The sequence below is a fragment of the Mastigoproctus giganteus genome, chromosome 3 (genome assembly GCF_048544385.1).
Source record: "Mastigoproctus giganteus isolate SK-2022 chromosome 3, ASM4854438v1, whole genome shotgun sequence".
NCBI lineage: Eukaryota > Metazoa > Arthropoda > Arachnida > Uropygi > Thelyphonidae > Mastigoproctus > Mastigoproctus giganteus.
Window position 1 is genome coordinate 102043782 of NC_143577.1, and position 18521 is coordinate 102062302.

At 37.8% G+C, this 18521-nt stretch overlaps 1 protein-coding gene across 3 annotated transcripts in view; it reads left to right on the plus strand.

Annotated features, from left to right (window-relative positions):
• The window catches only part of LOC150088191 (glutamate dehydrogenase, mitochondrial-like), a 246195-nt gene extending 236545 nt beyond the window's left edge, over nucleotides 1-9650 (plus strand). For all 3 annotated transcript variants that reach the window (XM_090369374.1, XM_090369372.1, XM_090369371.1), the window contains one exon: nucleotides 9452-9650. In XM_090369374.1, the coding sequence (XP_090225500.1) occupies nucleotides 9452-9571 (120 nt within the window). In that variant the 3' untranslated portion in view covers nucleotides 9572-9650. The remainder of the gene's footprint in view (nucleotides 1-9451) is intronic.
• The last annotated feature ends 8871 nt before the right edge of the window (nucleotides 9651-18521 follow it).

Below are 18521 nucleotides of genomic sequence, written 5' to 3' on the forward strand. Positions count from 1 at the left end.
TTTAGAATTCAGCATTGATAATATTGGTAACATCATCAGTTGATCCCACTGTGCAGAATTTAAAAACTGTCTGAGAACCCTGTAGTCACCTTTACGAAAGCAAAAGCCCTTCCCTTTACCCTTGATGGTCTTTATACCTTTAAGTAAATCCCATATCAGTACATTGTGATCACTGTCACACAGTGGTTCCTTTATCTGCAAATTCTTAATGCATGAATAATCACTGCTGATAATCAGATCAAGAGTATTATTACTCCCTCTAGTTGCCTCTCAAACATGTTGCTGTAGAAAACAGTAATCCAATAAATCCACAAAAGTCTTGCTTGTGTGCAAGTAACCAATCCACAAGTTGCAGTTAATATCTGGAAAGTTAAAATCCCCCATTATAAGATATTCTGATTTACTGTCCCACTTTATTTCTCTGAGCAATTGCTCATTATACTCGTGAGATTCATTAGGCCTATTCTTTCATTTTCCCTTTTCCAGTATTTAGGTCACACCAAACTGACTCAACATTGCATTGTCCACCAACGTCAATTGGATGCACTTCCTTAGATTTTGTGTGTTTCTTAACTAACAGCATAACCCCTCCTCCCTTCCTGTCCTGTCTATCCTTTCTGTACACACTGCACTCTCCAAAATCCAGTGTTGCACTGCTTATATCTCTGTGACACCATGTCTCTGATATCCTAACAATATCCGTCTTTGATGTCTTGACCAGCACTTCAACCTCATAAAATTTACTCCTAGCATTGTTGTAAATGCAAGTATACATGCATCTGTTTCTACTCGTAGTTACCCTAATACAGCCCATGTATTTACTTATTCCACTATGACTCACAGCAGGCCTGAAAATCTCCATTACCTAGCTTTCTAGGCTGCTGCTCATTCTAATAGAAGCAGTGAAAGAATCACTTTGACCTCTGCCTACGGCCATTGTTAACCTCTTAGTCTGTAAGAGCTAGCAGTTTTCCGACCCACCTAACACTGCGTCAATAGCATCAGCAAATATTCTTGCACCCTTTCTATTTAAGTGTACGCCATCCCTGCAGAAGCAGTCTCTCCTGTCAACAAGCACAAACCACGCTGAAAAAATTCTACCCCACGAGTCCTGCACAATCTCTCCAGAACCAAATTGATCGACATGGCTCTCATTAAATACTCCCTCCTGACATGTATGGGCAGACTTTCAGACACTTTCACATTCAACCCTAACTCGCAACTTTTTTTTCAGCATTGACCTGTACTTGTTGAGTAAATTTGTAAATTTTCTCTTACTTTTAATGCCATTAGTTCCTACATGTGCAACAATATCACCTTTTGTGCCCTTAAAAGATGATATCTGCTCTACAACGTCATCAATTTTTGCCCATCAGACATACCCTGCTCCTGTTCCACTTATCCTGCTTGCATAGTATATTCTCCATCTTCCTTCTCCAAATATTCTTGCAGTCTCTCCTGTATTCTTGCAGTCTCTCAAATATTCTTGCAGTCTCCCCTGACAATAGAGTCACCAACAATAACTAGTTCCTGTGGGACCAGTGCATTCTGCCTTGGAGATTGCCTCTGGGCAGCTGAGAGCTTGATGGACCCCCTCATATTAATTTCTTTGAGGGCATTTATTCTACACCTCAAGCTCTCATAGATGCTGATTAGAACGCTGAGTTGGCATTGATCATGTCCTGTTATAGAAAGGTCCGCAAATGTTTCACATTTTGTAAATTTTTTGAGACTGATGTGTTGGAAAATCGCCCCCTTCGTTTCTTTCCCTAGCCACAGCACTCTCGCTAGTGTGTGAACATTGCTTTGCAGCTCTAGTCTGGGTTATGATTTCCATTTAAATACAATTTAATTAACAAAGAAATTTAATAAGATTATTAAATATTTTTGATTAATTGATAATACTATACTACTAAGTTAACAGATTTAGTAGTGTTTCGTGATATATGTTATGCTATTTCTTATCGACTACAACATGGTGGCTAGTTCAAGAATATTGGCTCCAACACTGGTGAGTCATAACTTCCAAAAATCACTAGTTAAATTCAAATAAAAAAAGCTAATGAATGCTACTAAACCTATTTAATAGATGAGATAGAAACACCAGGTTTTCATTCCAAGAGTGAAGGAGTTGCAGTTCTTGTCAGAAATAATATTCCATCCAAACACATTCCTTTCCAAACTTCTTTAGAAGAGCAGCCAAGTGCATTGTAATTAGTATCTCTCTCTCTCTCTCTCCATCTTAGAGTATATATTCCCCTACCAATCTATTGTGATTCTTAAATGATTTAAAAAATCTAATAGATCAACTGCCATCTCTCCTTCTTCTTACTTAGGGATTTCAATGCTCATCAGCTGCTATTGACAAAAGAGGTAAGCTAATAGAATTCCTGCTTGATGCTTACCACCTTATCCTGTCGAACTCGGTGCCTCCGTAGCCAGGTGGGCAGGAGCAGCAGTGCATAGCACACGCTTCTTGATTAGACCGGGGTTCGAGCCCGTAACCACCAAATATGGAGGATGCGGGAAGGTCTGGAAATGACCACCACATATCCCCGGAGCAATATGGCCTTAGTTGCTAATGCTCCTAAAAAGCAAATACCAAAAAATACCAATACCTGTTGAACTCTGGTGAACCTTCCTGTAATCATTTATTTCCCTAGTTCCACGTAATTTATTTTCCGGATATGATGTTGCCAAGAGGGATGTCTTTGTGTGTGCTTGATGTAAGCAGTGTGAAGAAGTTAGGTGCCAACCCAGCATTGTTGTGGGCCTATATGAGAGCTTGAAGGACATGGTAGGTGCCCTCAGACTTAATTGGTGGACCCATCACACTCTCAGATGCCAGAGCTTGCACTTGAATATCATACAACACAGCAGCAGCAACCCCCAAGGCAGAATGCTCTAGTCCCAAAGGAACTAGTTGTTGTCGGTGACTCTATTGTCAGGAAAATGGGGAACATATCGTGCAAAAAGGATAGGTGGAATAGGACAAGGGTATGTCTGCCAGGGGCAAAAGTTGATGACGTTGTAGAGCAGATATCATTTTTTAAGGGCCAAGGGGTGATATTGTTGTACACGTTGTTAACAAGTACAGGTCAATGTTGAAAAAAAGTTGAGAGTTAGGGTTAAATTTGAAAGTGTCTGCAATTCTGCCCAGACATGATACGAGAGAGTATATGATGAGAGCCTTTCCAATCAATTCGGTCCTGGAGAGATTGTGCAAGGCCCATGGGGTAGAATTTTTCTCAGCATTGTCTGTGCTTGTTAACATGAGAAATTGTTTCTACTGGGATGGGATACACTTAAATGGAAAGGGTGCAAGAATATTTGCTGCTACTATCGAAGCAGTGTTAGGTGGGTCAGAAAACTTCTAGCTTGGCGGGATTCACAGGCAGAGGTGAAAATGATTCTTGCACTGCTTCTATTGGAATAAGCAGCAGCCTGCAAAGCGAGGTACTGGGGATTTTGAGGGCTGCTGAGAGTCATCATTGAACAAGTAAATACATTGGTTGTGTTAGGGTAACTAAGAGTAAAAATAGGTGTATGTATACTTGCATTTACAACAATGCTAGGAGTATAGTAAATAAATTTGATGAATTTGAAATACTGGTCAAGACATCAAAGGCGGATATTGTTGGGATATCAGAGACGTGTCACACAGATATAAGCAGTGCAGAATTGGAATTTGGGGAATACAACGTGTACAGAAAGGATAGACAGGTCAGGAAGGGAGAAGGGGTTATGCTGTTAGTTAAGAAACACATAAAATCTAAGGAAGTGCATCCAGTTGACATTGGTGGCCAATGCAATGTAGTAGTAGTAGTAGTAGTGGCATGTGATGCAAGAAAGCAAATGTATGAGCTTATGCAGCATCAGCCAAAAAAAAAAAAAAAAAAAAAAATCACACCATTCCCTCCAAATACCTGTCCAGTTCCTCCTTAAATTTATTCAACCTATCAACTTCCACAACGACAGATGGAAGTTTGTTCCAGCAATTAACCACCCGCTGGCTAAAGGAAAATTTCCGCACATCTATTCTACATCTGTCCTTTCTTAATTTGAATTTATGCCCCCTTAGGTTCGTAATCTGAACAAGTGGAAGGATCCCATCAGAATTCAGTGTGCTCAACCCATTCAAGGCTTTATATACCTCAATCAGATCACCGCGCAGGTGCCTAGTCTCCAGCCACTGCAATTTGCAGAACTTAAGCCTCTCTTGGTAAGAGGATCCCTTCATTCCCCTCACCAATCTTGTTGCCCTTCTCTGTACACACTCAAGTAAATCTACATCCTTCCTAAAATGAGGCCTCCAGACCTGTACGCAGTACTCAAGCCGTGGCCTGACCATTGCCTTATACAGAGGGATAATCACCTCCTTTTCCCTGCTAGCAAAATTCCTATATATCATTGACAAAACCCCATGACCTGCCCTGGCAGCCTGTCTGCATTGCTCAGAAAACTTCATATCTGCCTGCACAATTACTCCCAGGTCTTTTTCATTTTCTACCACCTTAAGCGTAGTACCACACAGCTGGTACGTTTCTCTGGGGTTACTTCTACCCATATGTAGTACTTTGCATTTGTCAAGGTTAAACTTCAGTTGCCACTTCTTAGCCCATCTGCCCAAATTATCTAGATCCTGTTGCAGTAGCACACTGCCATTACTGCATTAACAACCCTGCCAACCTTTGTATCATCTGCAAACTTCGACATTAAGCCTGATATACCTTCATCAATATCATTGATAAATATACAAAACAACAGTGGACCTAACACAAAACCCTGTGGGACTCCACTAATAACATTAGTCCAAGAACAGCAGCACCCATTGATTACCACCCTCTGTCTTCTAGCACTTAACCATCCTTTTATCCATTGTAGCAACTTACCCTTAATACCATTCTGCTCCAATTTGTACAATAGTCTTCCATGCGCAACAGTGTCAAAAGCTTTCCTGAAATCCAAATATATGATATCAAAATTATTTTTCGCATCCAGTTCCTTTTTAACCACATCATAATATCCTATCAAATTTGTCAGACAAGACTTTCCCTTAACAAATCCATGCTGTGTCTGAATTATTGCTGCAGTCTTGTCTAGATGCTCCTGCAATGCATCTTTAACCAGTGACTCCATTATATTACCCGGAACAGAAGTTAAACTAACTGGTCTGTATTTACTCGTGTCACCCTTCGATCCCCTTTGTGAATTGGGGATACATTTGCACATCTCCAGTCCGTGGGAACCTCCCCTGAGTCCAAGTATGCGCTCATAATTATGGCTAAGGGTTTGCTTAGTTGCTTTGACGCCTCCTTTAATATAACTGGATAGATCCCATCCACCACAGGTGCTTTTCTTACGTTTAACTTGAACAATTTCTCTTCCACTTTGCTCTCAGTTATTACAAAATCATTAAGTATCTTGCTACAATTTGATAACCTCCTGCCATTTTAAAACCTTAATAATTCCTCACGTGTGAATGTAGATGCAAAATACCCATTCAGTTTGTTTGCTATCTGAGCAGGATCATCAACAGTCGAACCATCGATGTCAAGTGGACCAATCAGATTCATCCCCTTCCTTTTAGAGTTTATATAAGTAAAGAAATCCTTGCTGTTTTTCTTAGCATCTTTTGCCAAGGATTTCTCGTAATCTGCCTTCGCCTGCCGAACCTCCTTTGTGACCTGATTACAGATTAACTTATATCTGCCATAGGCTTCTGAGTCGCTTGATAATTTATATGCATCCCATGCATTTTTCTTCTCTGTTACGAGTCTCATTAGTTCATTTGACAACCATTTAGGCCTAAACCTTGAACAATATTTCTTAATAGGTATGAACCTTTTAGTAACTTCCATGATTAATTCCTTGAATGCTTCCCACTTAGAATTTACTGTTGGTAACATCGTCAGTTGATCCCACTGTACAGAATTTAAAAACTGTCGGAGACCACTGTACTCGCCTTTACGGAAGCAAAAACCCTTTCCTTTACCCCTGGTGGTAATTAAATCTTTAAGTAAATCCCACGTCAGTACACTGTGATCACTGCCACCTAGTGGTTCTTTTATCTGCAAATTCCTAATACATGAATGATCACTACTGATAACCAGATCAAGAGTATTACTTTCTCTGGTTGCCTCTCGAACATGCTGCTGCAGAAAAGAATCATCCAATAAATCCACAAAAGTCTGACTAGTGTGTGAGTGCCCAACCCACAAGTTCCAGTCAATATCTGGGAAGTTAAAATCCCCCATTATAAGACATTCCGATTTACTAGCCCACTCTATTTCTCTGTACAATTGTTCATTGTACTCATTCGAGTCATTAGGCCTATAACACACTCCTACTCTTATTTTTGCTTTCGCAGTGCTTATGTTGAGTCAGTGTGGTGTGGCTTAAGCACTGGGAAAGGGAAAATGAGAGTAGTGTGTGTGTGTTATAGGCCTATTGAATCTGACGAGTATAATGAGCAGTGGTGCAGAGAAATAGTGGCTGAAGGGGCACGCATACAAATTTTTTTAGTATGCGGAATTCAAGGTGTCCTAAGATGACATGTGAAAGTTTCAAAAGTAGTTTCTGACACAACCGATGGTGCACCCAGTATGATTGGTAGAGAAGCAGGTTTTGTAAATCTATTTGTAAAACATGTTGATCATTCACTGGTTTTCATTGCATCATACACGAGGGGGCTTTGTGTGTAAAAGCTGTTCTAAAGGAACTTGAAGACGTGATGCAATCTGTAATGGATGCTTTGGAAAAAAAACATACAATTTCAGAATTTATTAAATGAGGTGCATTCAGTGTACAAAGGACTGCTTATGCACAATAATGTTTTTAATCGATTTGTTGAATGTCTGGACGAAATCAATCTGTTTTTGACAGATCAAAAATTTTCTTTTAAAGAATTGTCTGATGTGTGAATTTGTAAACTGATGTTCTTTACAGATTTCGACTCACATTTAAATGTCTTGAATTTCAAATTACAGGGCTCTGATAAGACTCTCAATGCTATGTTCGATAACATAAAGGCACTTAAAATTAAGTTGGGTGTTTTTAAATGCGATGTTGACAGTGGCAGTTTTAAATATTTCCCCAGCCTCGTGTATGCTTTCCTGAGAGGAGAGTGTGTTCTTTCCAAACAGTGAAAACGCTGTTTCGAACAAACACCAGTAAAATTATTTCTTATTGTACTTACAGTATGCAGTTTAATTAAATTTTATGTGAATTAATGAAATATGAGTGAGAAAAGAGAGTTGTTATTTCTGTGAAAACTAAGATAACCCCTCTAGAAAAACTCAATAAAGATAAGCCCCAAAATAAATTGCCGTTGCTGGGGACACATAACTAAAATATTGGGAGGATGCGGGAGAGATAACTGTAAAAGATTGGGAGGGTGTGAGAGAGATAACTGTAAAAGATTAGAAAACAATAATAAATTTGTTTTTTTTTAAAGTGGTGGAAGAGCTTAATGATCTTTTTGAAACCAACTGAGTGCAAAATCCTCATACATTTTTTTTACAGGTAGTAGGCAATGCATTATAGTAGTAGTAGTAGTGGAAGAGGCATGTGATGCAAGAAAGCAAGCTTATGTAGCATCAGCCAAAAAAAATTTTTATTATTAATGTTATTTTTAAATGAATTAATATATAAATATTTAAAAAATTTCAGTTTTAATTTCTAATGCAGTAAATATCGATGGATATATAATCTACAATCTATAGGAATATCGGTATATAATCCACATAAGCAAAATCTCTTTGGAGGTCCTCAATAATTTTTAAGAGTGTAAAGGGGTACCGAGACCAAAAAAGTTTGAGAACTGCTGATCAATGATATTCACTTTTTTTTTTTTTTAATTGAAGGATAAAGGCCATTTCATAAACCTAAGAAGAGAAATCAATGAATAATAATAGTAAAATTAAAGTTTTGGATGTGTGCCAATGGAAACTATATTAAAAAAAAAAAAAACTCTTAAGTATTGTATAGAACAGAGAAAGTTCATGCTAAATATTTACTCATTCTCCTGCAGTATCACTGGTACATGTATATGTATCTGCAAATGAAAGTATTCTATAATATTTACTTGACTTGTTTTTTTTTTTTTTTTATTAAATTTTATCAAATAAAGTGAGCCAAATCACAAGGATTTACATTTTTGCTAATATGCACAATAAAGAAAATGACTGTAATTATTGCCCCTCGGTATACATATGTCAGTTACTAGACTTTTCCAGTTATCCAGTGCTGGATAACAAAGCTTTTATTGTATGCATTAATAAACATTACCGCATACAATAAAAAAATTTGTGCATACTGCATACAGGTGCTAAATTCTTTGTATCAAGGCTCTCCTCATGAACATTACTAGAAAGAATAAAACATCATAGAAAATCTGTAAATATGAAGCACTGAGGCCCATCACTCTCTCTCTGACTTTTTTTTTTTTTGCTTTGATGGTAAAATTTTGGATTACTGGCTTAATTATCATAAATTATTAATCTCTGAAACTTTACACATAAGAAGTGCAAGAATTCCATCAACATTCTTTGTTCATTTATTGTCTCTGTAACATGGATTCTTGTCGGTTTGTGGAAGATGTCAACGCCGTAGAGTAAAATAGAGGTATCTGTGGCTATATAAGAGAACTGTCACTTTTAACTTCATCATTCATTCATGTAAAACTTTCAAGGAAAGGATCTTTCCAAGGATCCTTTCCTTGAAAAGCCTGGTATCCCACTGTGGAAAGTTTTTTTTTTTTTTTTGAAATTCATGTTTTGGTTGCTTTTGGTATGTGGCTTTATCCATGTCAGATATTGCTTTATATTGCTTTTTATTTTTCAAGAAATAATGCACATTATGATAATAACACAACAGTGGCTCATTTTCAAGCTTAGTATACTTGAATATGACTGTTCAGTTGAGAGTTGTAATGCGGTATCTATTATGATAATTTTTCTGCAGTTATCTTGAATTCATATAATGTAAACTCTCAGATTTAAATATGGTTTAGTCTTTGCACAACACGACATTCAACTGCATTGTTTGTTGCAATGTTTTTTTTTTTTTTTTTTTTGCTAGTATTTGGTTAAAACAGGTGGGTAGTATCCAAGCATAGGACTGTTGTATTACTAAAACTGCCAATATTATTTCAGCTTACTATTCATTTGATTTAAATAATTCAAAAGGTGTAAATTTCTTAGTGAAATTTTTTAAGGCTAACACCATTTTTATGGTGTTTTAGCCCCAAAATGTGAAGTGTTTTTATTCTTTTTTAATTTAATAAGTATAAGAGTAACGGGAATTCTTTCTTAATGAACCGGAATGAAAGAATATTCACATATACAAACAATATGCATCCAGTTTAAAGTCCTTTTTAATTACTATTAGGCTATACCTCAAAAGAGTAACAATGTGATCTCTTTTTTATTGTGCATTAATTTCTTTTCAGGCTATCATGAGAACTGCTATGAAGTACAATCTGGGATTGGACTTGAGGACTGCTGCTTATGTTAATGCAATTGAAAAAATATATAGTACATATAGGGGGTCTGGCCTAACTTTTACATAAAGTTCAAACTTTAAATTTTTCTACATTCCATTTATAGATATAAAATGATAATCAGTAAATAAAATTTTAGTTACTAAAATTTTGGTATGTTATTATTTGACGGTGAAAATTCAGTTTTAACATTTTTAGCATAGCAATATGAGCAACTATAGATGAAACAGTAAACATGAAGGTAATAAAGCAAATACAGAGAATTCTGTTTATATTATTTTTCCATTATATAGCTCCTTGATGTATGACTTATAGAGTAGTTAAGGGAGTCATGCATTATCAATATGAATTTTCAAATGCATTGAATTTAAAGTGAGACAGAAAAAATGTAAATTTAGTTGGTTGCTTCTTGCTCAATCAGAGTAGTCACTCTGTCTCAATTCTTACACTTCTTATATTCATAGCTTCTGCCTGCTGTGCAAGCTGAAAAACTTGGAATAACCAACTGGGCATGGAAGGAGGCTACTCTCTATATTTGAGAGGCATGTTAGGTGTGCCATAATTTTGTGAAATAACATAACAATAATGTTGAGAAATAACAACATTCCAAAGATTTATAAATAATGGTTTAAAAGTAAAAGTCTAGGATTCATAGCTAAAAGCATAAACTTACTTATGGGCTGAGTGGTGTAAATCAGAACAAAACACAAAATTTTATCAAAAGTTCTTTGTACATAAACTAACTTCAACATAAGCAGGAAACAAATAAAAATGTGTACAAGCTATAAACAAAAATGAATTGTTGATGCTAACAGCCCATGGTTCAATCAACATAGGTTCAATCAGGGTTCAGTGTATGACAGAATCAACTAGTTCATTTTGTGCTTTTACTTTTACACCACTATTGATCACTAAAGAATGACCGCTTACAGTGGCAGACAAAAAAACTGCATCACCTGTGAATTTTGCAAATAATGTTTTGCGCTGCATTGTGGGTTGCAGAAATATTCAAAATCCAATAAAAAGACTCCACCTGATATACTTATTGCGATAAATATCTTCTCAAAGGGTAAAATGCGTAATTAATGGAAATATGAGAAATCATGCAAATTTTATTATCTTTCTATACCTTAAAATAATTTTCCTACTAGTGATATTTACTCAGCCAATGGGAGAAGATGGATGCTGGTTACGTAGTGATACCTAACAAATACTGAAATGTGTAACAGAAGTTTGTTTTACTGTTTAAGCATGGTCATGCTAGATAAAACTCGTGCACGCACTGTTTATCTAGCATGACCACGCGGCACCATTCTTGATATGTAACGTATTTATGTATTCATAGCCAAGGAAGAGACACACATAGTGTCGAAAGCTTCTGTAAGTATTTTATTTTTCTTTATTAAAAGAAGTGAATCCCCCTAGTTATTATTATTAGCCATATGGTGGCAAGGAAGCCTGAGGCTTATGCACCATCAAAAAAAAAATTTCTGAGTTACCCTGAGAGAGAGAGAGAGAGAGAGAGAGAGAGAGAGAGAGAGAGAGAAGAATGATGATATCCAGCTTAGGACCCTGGGTGTGCCAATCATGACAACCAAATATACATTTTATTGCATTTTTTTTTTTTTTTTTATATATGAAAACCCCAAACACAAGAGGTATTAGAACCTATAGTACTTAGTACTGTGCTTGGGTTGGAGGTTGAGAAGATGAAAGAAGATATTTGTTGACATTGGACTCGAACTTCTGTAGACTGTAATTTTAAGGAAATACGTATGAAGGATGTTCCAGAAAATGGCAGTTGAATGAATAAATGAGGAAGATGAAAAGTTGGTTCTGTGAGTTTGAAGTTGGATAGTATATGGATGTTGGCTGGTGGCGGCACGTGTTCGGACTGTTTTGGAAGAGAGAGAGAGCGGGAAGTATAGAAGCCAATTTAGAAGAACAGTGCCCATAGAAATATCTGTAGAAGAGGCATGCAGCAGAAACAGTACATCTATGAGACAGTGAGTGGAGAGAGACTCTGTTAGAGATGAATCATTAATTAACCTAACTGCCCTCTTCTGAATGGAATTAAGAGAACTGAGAGAGGTTTTGGGGACACCACCCCAGATGTGGGAACAGTATTCCATGGTAGGGCGGATTTACGATTTGTACAGAGTGAACAGCTGTTTGGAAGAAGAAAGAAAGAGAAAATCAAGTTTTTTAGATGTAAAGGAAGCAATATTTGTAATGTGCTATGAGAGATTAGAAGTCAGGGTAATCCCCAAAAGAGAGATATCATTTTGCCTAGAAATTGGAGTGTCACCAAAGATAAGCATAGGAGCAGAAGAATCCTTTTTTGCGAGATATACAAGACACTGAGTTTTAGAAGGATTGAAATCAACTAAGTAGTCTTTACCCCACTGGAGAATTGCCTGGAGATCGGCATTTAAGGAATTGGTAGCAGATATTCGAGAAGTCGACACATTGAGCAGGGCAAGGTTTCTCAAAATGGAAAGTGGAATGCAATGTGCTATCATCAGCAAAACTATGGATAGGATTTCCAGTCGATGGAAGAAGGTCATTAATATACATGAGGAAAAGAGTGGGGGACACCGGTATTAGTGGAGAAGTTAGAAGACAGAGAGCCATCTACCATCACCTTCAGTGAGCGATCAGAGAGAAAACTGGATAACCAATTACAAAAAACTGTTGGCAAACCATAAGATGGAAGCTTGTTTAGAAGATCTTTATGCCAAACACGATCGAAAGCCTTTGAGATGTCAAGAGAAACTGCTTGTGTTTTACTGAACTTTTCCATTGAATTATTCCATAAATGGATAACATAAGCCAGAATATCACTAGTGGATCGACACTGACAATCCATACTGGTGATCGTTGATCAGACGGAAGGTTTCTAGGTAGTTTAAGAGTTGGCGGTTAATTGATTTCTCCATTACTTTAGAAAGAGTAGAAGTAATTGCAGTGGGACGATAATTGGATGGGAGGGATTTGTTACCCTTTTTTTAAGAACTGGCTGGATATGAGCAAATTTCCAAGCAGAAGGAAAAACACCTTTGGAATAAGAAAGTGAAGAAAGGCGGCAAAGAATAGGAGTAAGTTCAGGAGCACAGGTTTTGAAAACAAGTGGAGAAATACCATCGGGACCTGGAGCTTTCTTAGCATCAAGATTCGTAAAAATCCTTCTGATATCCTTTTGACAGAAGACCACAGGAGGCATTGAATGGAGCACATGGTGGGAGGTGTTTTACCAAGATCATTAATACATGAGTTGGAAGAAAAATGGGATGCTAGCAGGTCAGCTTTATCCTTGGCTGAAGTGGCAACAAAACCATCAGGTTTGGACAGAGGTGGGAGCAGAGATGGGCAAAAGTTGCGGCCAAACAGCTTTGGCAAGAGACCAGAATGTTCAGCTACCATTAGGGCAAGAAGCAAGTTTTCTACTCTTAGCCTGTTCAAACTCTAGTTTGGAAACTGAAATGACAGGTTAACGTAATAGTACTACATACAGTAAATCAGCAAAATAAGTCCTGAATATTTTGTTGTTCCCCATTGAGCTGCAATTACAGCCTTGCAACAATCTGGCATAACAGTAAACACACATAAAATGAACTAGTTGATTCTGTTAGCACATTGAATCCCAATTGAGTTAAACTTCTCAATATACGGTTGCCCAATTTTGTGGTACCACACCCTTACAATGTTCTCCTGCAGCTGAATCTTACTGGTTGGCTTCTTCTGAACAATTTTAGACATTATGTACCAGCAATTAGGTTCAAATGTGGACTGTTGCCAGGCCAGTCCAACTGTAATGCCAGCATTTCTGAGGTATGATTGCACCTTAAGGGAGAAAAATGAGGAAAAAAATTGGTGTTAGTATGTTTTAACCTTATGAGACAAGAAGACAAACTTCTGTTGAAGTTCTGTTGAAAAATGCAGTTTTGGAGGTCTGTGTGGTGATCCCTAATAATGGGTTTCAGGCACTCCTCCAAGATAGCAGTGTAGGTTTCTGCATCCGCCATTCTGTTAATAAACTTAATTCGCCCCACCCCTTTGTTTGTTTTGTACCCCCAGACCATCTGACTGGTGGGGAACTTTACTGTCGGTTTTATGCAGTCAGGATGGTATGCCTCCGATTTTCATCTTCTGAGATATCGCTTCCCATCTGAGCCATGCAGGTTGAATTTTGATTCGTCAGAAAAGATGACGGTCCAATTGCTCTTTTGTCCATGAAACATGCATTTTAGCCCAAGCAAGTCGCTTCTTCCTCATTTGTTGGGTTAACAAAGGGCCGATAGGCATGCAGACCACATTCCAAAAGCCTTCTTTGGATAGTTCGTGCACTGAAACAAGTGCACGAGACACCAGAGACCATCTCAAAGTCCGTTTTAGATTAGGAGCACTAGCATGGCAATAATGAAGGCATAGCCGTTTCAAATATCAATCTTGGGAAGGCAAAGTTACTTTCTTATGGCCTGATCCAGGTCCAGGGGCTCACATCTGGCGAGTATGGGCTTGGCTTACCCAGGGTCGTGAGCTGGATATCATCATTCTTCTCTTTCTTGGTGATTCCCTTTTATTTCTCTCTCTCTCTCTCAAGGTAACTCGGGAATTTTTTTTTGGCTGGTGCAGCATAAGCCTCAGGCTTCCTTGTACCATATGGCTAATAATAATAATAATCACCGGTATCATGCTTTAATTTCAGCACCTGGGATACTGCTGACTGGTGGCAGCCTATTTTATCAGCGATAGCACGCGTAGAAAGCCCGTCCTGCAACAGCTACACTTTTTTTTTCTTGGTGTCAACTGAACATATGGATCCATGCTTACACCTCCGCAAAACAGGATACTAATGAGTGTGTATACCCTTCTGACGGCATATTTATAGAAATGGCTGATGCAATTCCTTGCAATTACTGTCTGATGCAATAGTAGCATTATATGATGTAATATCTTTGCTTTGCAATGACTGTAATCAAACAGTATCTTATATGTTTCATTACAACTGTTACATTTTATGAGATGCAGTTTTTTTTTGTCTGCCACTATATATGTGTTATGTCATGTCATGTTGGGAGCTGTGACATAACGCATATAAGCATTACGATACAGTGCTTACCGTTGATATAGCAAACTTGTTAAATGGCATTGAGCCATTAAAAAAAAAAATTCCCCCTTTATTTGCCTTCCTTAATGTAGTTAATTATTCACTAGCTGAAAACAAATTTTTGAAATTTCAAAATGCAATGAAGCAAGCTTATACACATTAGCTATTAAAAAGAGTTACCGTATTTCCCCATGTATAAGACGCACCTATTTTGGAAAAATTTGGGATATAAAAACTGGGTGCATCTTATACAGTGGTTGTAGATTTTTTTTACTTGCATTTCCCGCTTGTTGTCTTTGCACTCATTGTTTCGCACTTCTTACCGGTATATTTAGGTTACGTTTTGCTACATTCTGCCCAGAAATGCCTCAGAAAAGATTTTCGTACAGTGCTGAATTCAAGTTCAAAGTGATCCAGTTTGCAAAAGTGAATGGAAATCGTGCTACTGAAAGTAAGTTTGGTCCTCCTCCAACTGAGAAAACAACCTGAGACTGGCTACGGGAAGAAGAAACCCTACTGAAAACGCCACGGCAGAGGAAGGCCATTAGAGGCAAGTCAGCAAAATGGCCTGATTTAGAGAAGGAATTGAAGATATGGATTGAGGAGCAAAGGGCAATTGGAATTCCTGTGTCCACAAAAACGGTTCAGCATGAGGCAAGAAGAATTGCCAATGAAAAAAAAGTTACTGATTTCAAAGGAGGACACAATTGGTGCTTCAGGTTCATGAAACGGAATGGACTAAGCACGTGTACAAGCACCAGACTTGCCCAAAAGATGCCTGAAAGCTATGAGCAGAAGGTCCTTGAATTTCATTGTTTTGTCATTCAATGTCGGAAGACACATCAGTTTGAGTTGGGACAGATTGCAAATATGGACGAAGTCCCCCTTCAATTTGATGTCCCAAGTAACAGAACTGTTGATAAGAAGGGGGTGAAAACTGTAACTGTGAAGACAAGTGGACATGAAAAGAGCAATTATACAGTTGTTCTAGCTTGTTGTGCCGGCAGAACCAAGCTGCCTCCTATGCTGATTTTCAAACACAAAACAATGCCAAAAAAAGACATTCCTCGAGGAGTGATTGTCCACATTCATGATGAGGGTTGGATCGATCAGGATAGGATGAAGATCTGGTTTGAGAAAGTTTGGAGCAGGAGACCAGGTGGGCTCTTATGCAAACCTGCCCTATTGGTGCTTGATCAGTTCAAGGCACACATAACAAAAAATACAAAGGAGATTGCTGCAGAGCAAAAAACAAAACTTGCCATCATACCTTGACATCCTAGCTCCAACCACTTGATGTCAGCATTAACAAACCCTTCAAAGCTGACATGAGAGATGAATGGAACCAATGGATGAAGTCTTCTGGGGACAATTTGACACCAGCAGGAAGAGTGAAGAAACCAACTATAGGAGAAGTTTGTACCTGGATGAAAAGATCCTGGGATAATATCAAGATTGAGATCGTTATCAAGTCATTTAAGAAGTGTGGCATTTCAAATGCCATAGATGGAACTGAGGACGAGGCAATATATGAAGACAGTGATTCGTCATCAGACACAAATGAGGACAAGCTAATGGATGCGAGTTTTGACAGTGATGAGTTGTATGAATTTTATGATGAATAAAACTTGAGTTCAATAACTTTATGTAATATCTTTTTTTTTTTTCAAATTTCGGGCCCCAATTAAAGTGCGTCTTATACATGGGGAAATACGGTACATTCTAAGTGATGTAAATTTAGCCACTTTGTGGTTAAATTTACACCACTTAAAACCACTTTAATTGCTCACATTGGTTAAATTAACATCACTAGAAGTCAAATTTCTCCACATTTATTCTGCATCCCATTCTTTTCCAATTTATGTCTCCTTGTGTGTATATGAGAAAGAGTTAGGATGTCACAACCATCAGTTTACTCAACCCATTTAAAGCCTTAAACAATTCAGTCAGCATCTCCTTGAAGATGTCTAGTTTCCAGAACACAAACCTTTTTTGATAAGATATTTTGTGCCCAAAATGCTCTAAAATTAGTAAGAGCACAGAGGAAAGCCATGTTTTTTTTTTTCTCTCTCTCTCTCTCTCTCTCTCTCTCTCTCTCTCTCTCTCTCTCTCTCTCATTTTTTTTTTTTTTTTGTTGTTGTTGTACCCTTTCTAATATCAACCTTCACTTGGCCACCAAGTAGAAATGTTCATGCCTCAACGTGGCATGGTCAGTAAACTGGGAGGAGAAAGCCACTCACTGAAAAGAAAACATGGACATTGACAGCTTCCTATCGCTTGAACCACTTGGCTCACATTGCACTGAGAATAACATCTCTCGCTTCAAAAGAATAGAGTATCAAAAAGAATTCCCAGTATTCCTTATAAAATCAAATCCATTCTCTGTCCAGTCTTTACCCCTTTCCAATCCAAAAATGTTTGGAGAATGCTGGTTAAATAATTATGATCAGGAGATCTTTTCATAGACACTGCTACCCACAAATATTCTGCATCATGACCTAAAAATCACAATCTTCATCAGAATATCTGTTACTTCCTGTTCTGCACTGAATACACGAAAAGTGGTAATATCTAAATGTAACAGAAGAATGTAATAGTCCAGGAATTACAGAACCAAAAAGTTATTACAGGAAAAGCACACCTTAATTAGGAAAGAAGGTGAATTGATTCTCACCCATAGAGCATATCAAATCTACTATTTGCAATCAAAGCTAGTTATGTAAACTGTTGCATATCAGCATGTATCCCAAATCTCATATGTTGTTGTTAGTGTCAAAAATTGGTCATTCCCAAACTTCATGCCAAGAGGATATAATTTATCCTAACTGTCGATCCAGAGATTATATACCGCCATCCAGTTCTTAGTTGTCTGTCCTCATTGCAGTAGGGATCCTTCAGGTATTCTTGCCATCTGACCTTTTTTTTGTTACTTGTTCACTATTTCCCTGTTATTTTTCTCTAGAACACCTCTTCTCGGTTTTCCATGATGTTGCATAGTTCCTTAACTTCTTTGTGGACTAGATGTTCCTTATGGTTTTGCATATATTCAATTCTTTCGCATCTCTCCTCCATCCATATCTGTTTTTCCTTCCTTATTTCCATTCTAATCAAACTGTCGTACATCTTATATTTTCCCTCATCTTTGTTAAACATTTTTTCCCGTGCTCCATTAGCTCTAGTATCGCACTTGTCAGTTGCTATTAAGCTTTCCTTTGGGCCCATGCAAAAGTTGCATTTGCAGCATCTGCCATTATCTTATCTTCTTGAACTGGGTCCACTCCAATTCTAAGTCTCTATCTAGTAGATCAAAATTATTATTCTCCATTTGCTTTTATACTTGTAAAATTTCTCCCATATTTCAAGCAGACTAAGCTTGAATATGAGAGAAATATTTCGTTGTCCCAGCCCTTCTTTAGTCCCTTATTCTTGATTGTCTTTAATTTTATAACCAGCTTCCCTATTAGGATCTGAGCCGATATCAGCTCCATGATATGTTTTGATTACATTTTGGAATCTCTGATTGGTAATAATGTAGTCGATTGCCTTATACAAGGGGATAATCAGCTCCTTATCCCTGCTAGTGAAAGAATTGAATATCGTTGACAAGACCCCCCCCCCCCATCGGCTAATCTTGCCGTCTGTCTGTACTGCTCAGAAAACTTCATATCTAACTGCACGATTACCATGGGGCTTTTTCATTCTCTGCTACCCCGAGTGTAGCACTTCACTGTTGGTACGTTACTCTGGAATTACTGCTACCCATATGCAGTACTTTGCATTTGTCAATATTAAAACTTCAGTTGTCACCTCTCAGCTCATCTCCTTAACTTTTCTAGATCCTGTTGCAGTAGCATACTGCCATTAACAACCCTGCCAACCTTCATATTGTCTGCAAACTTGGACATTAAG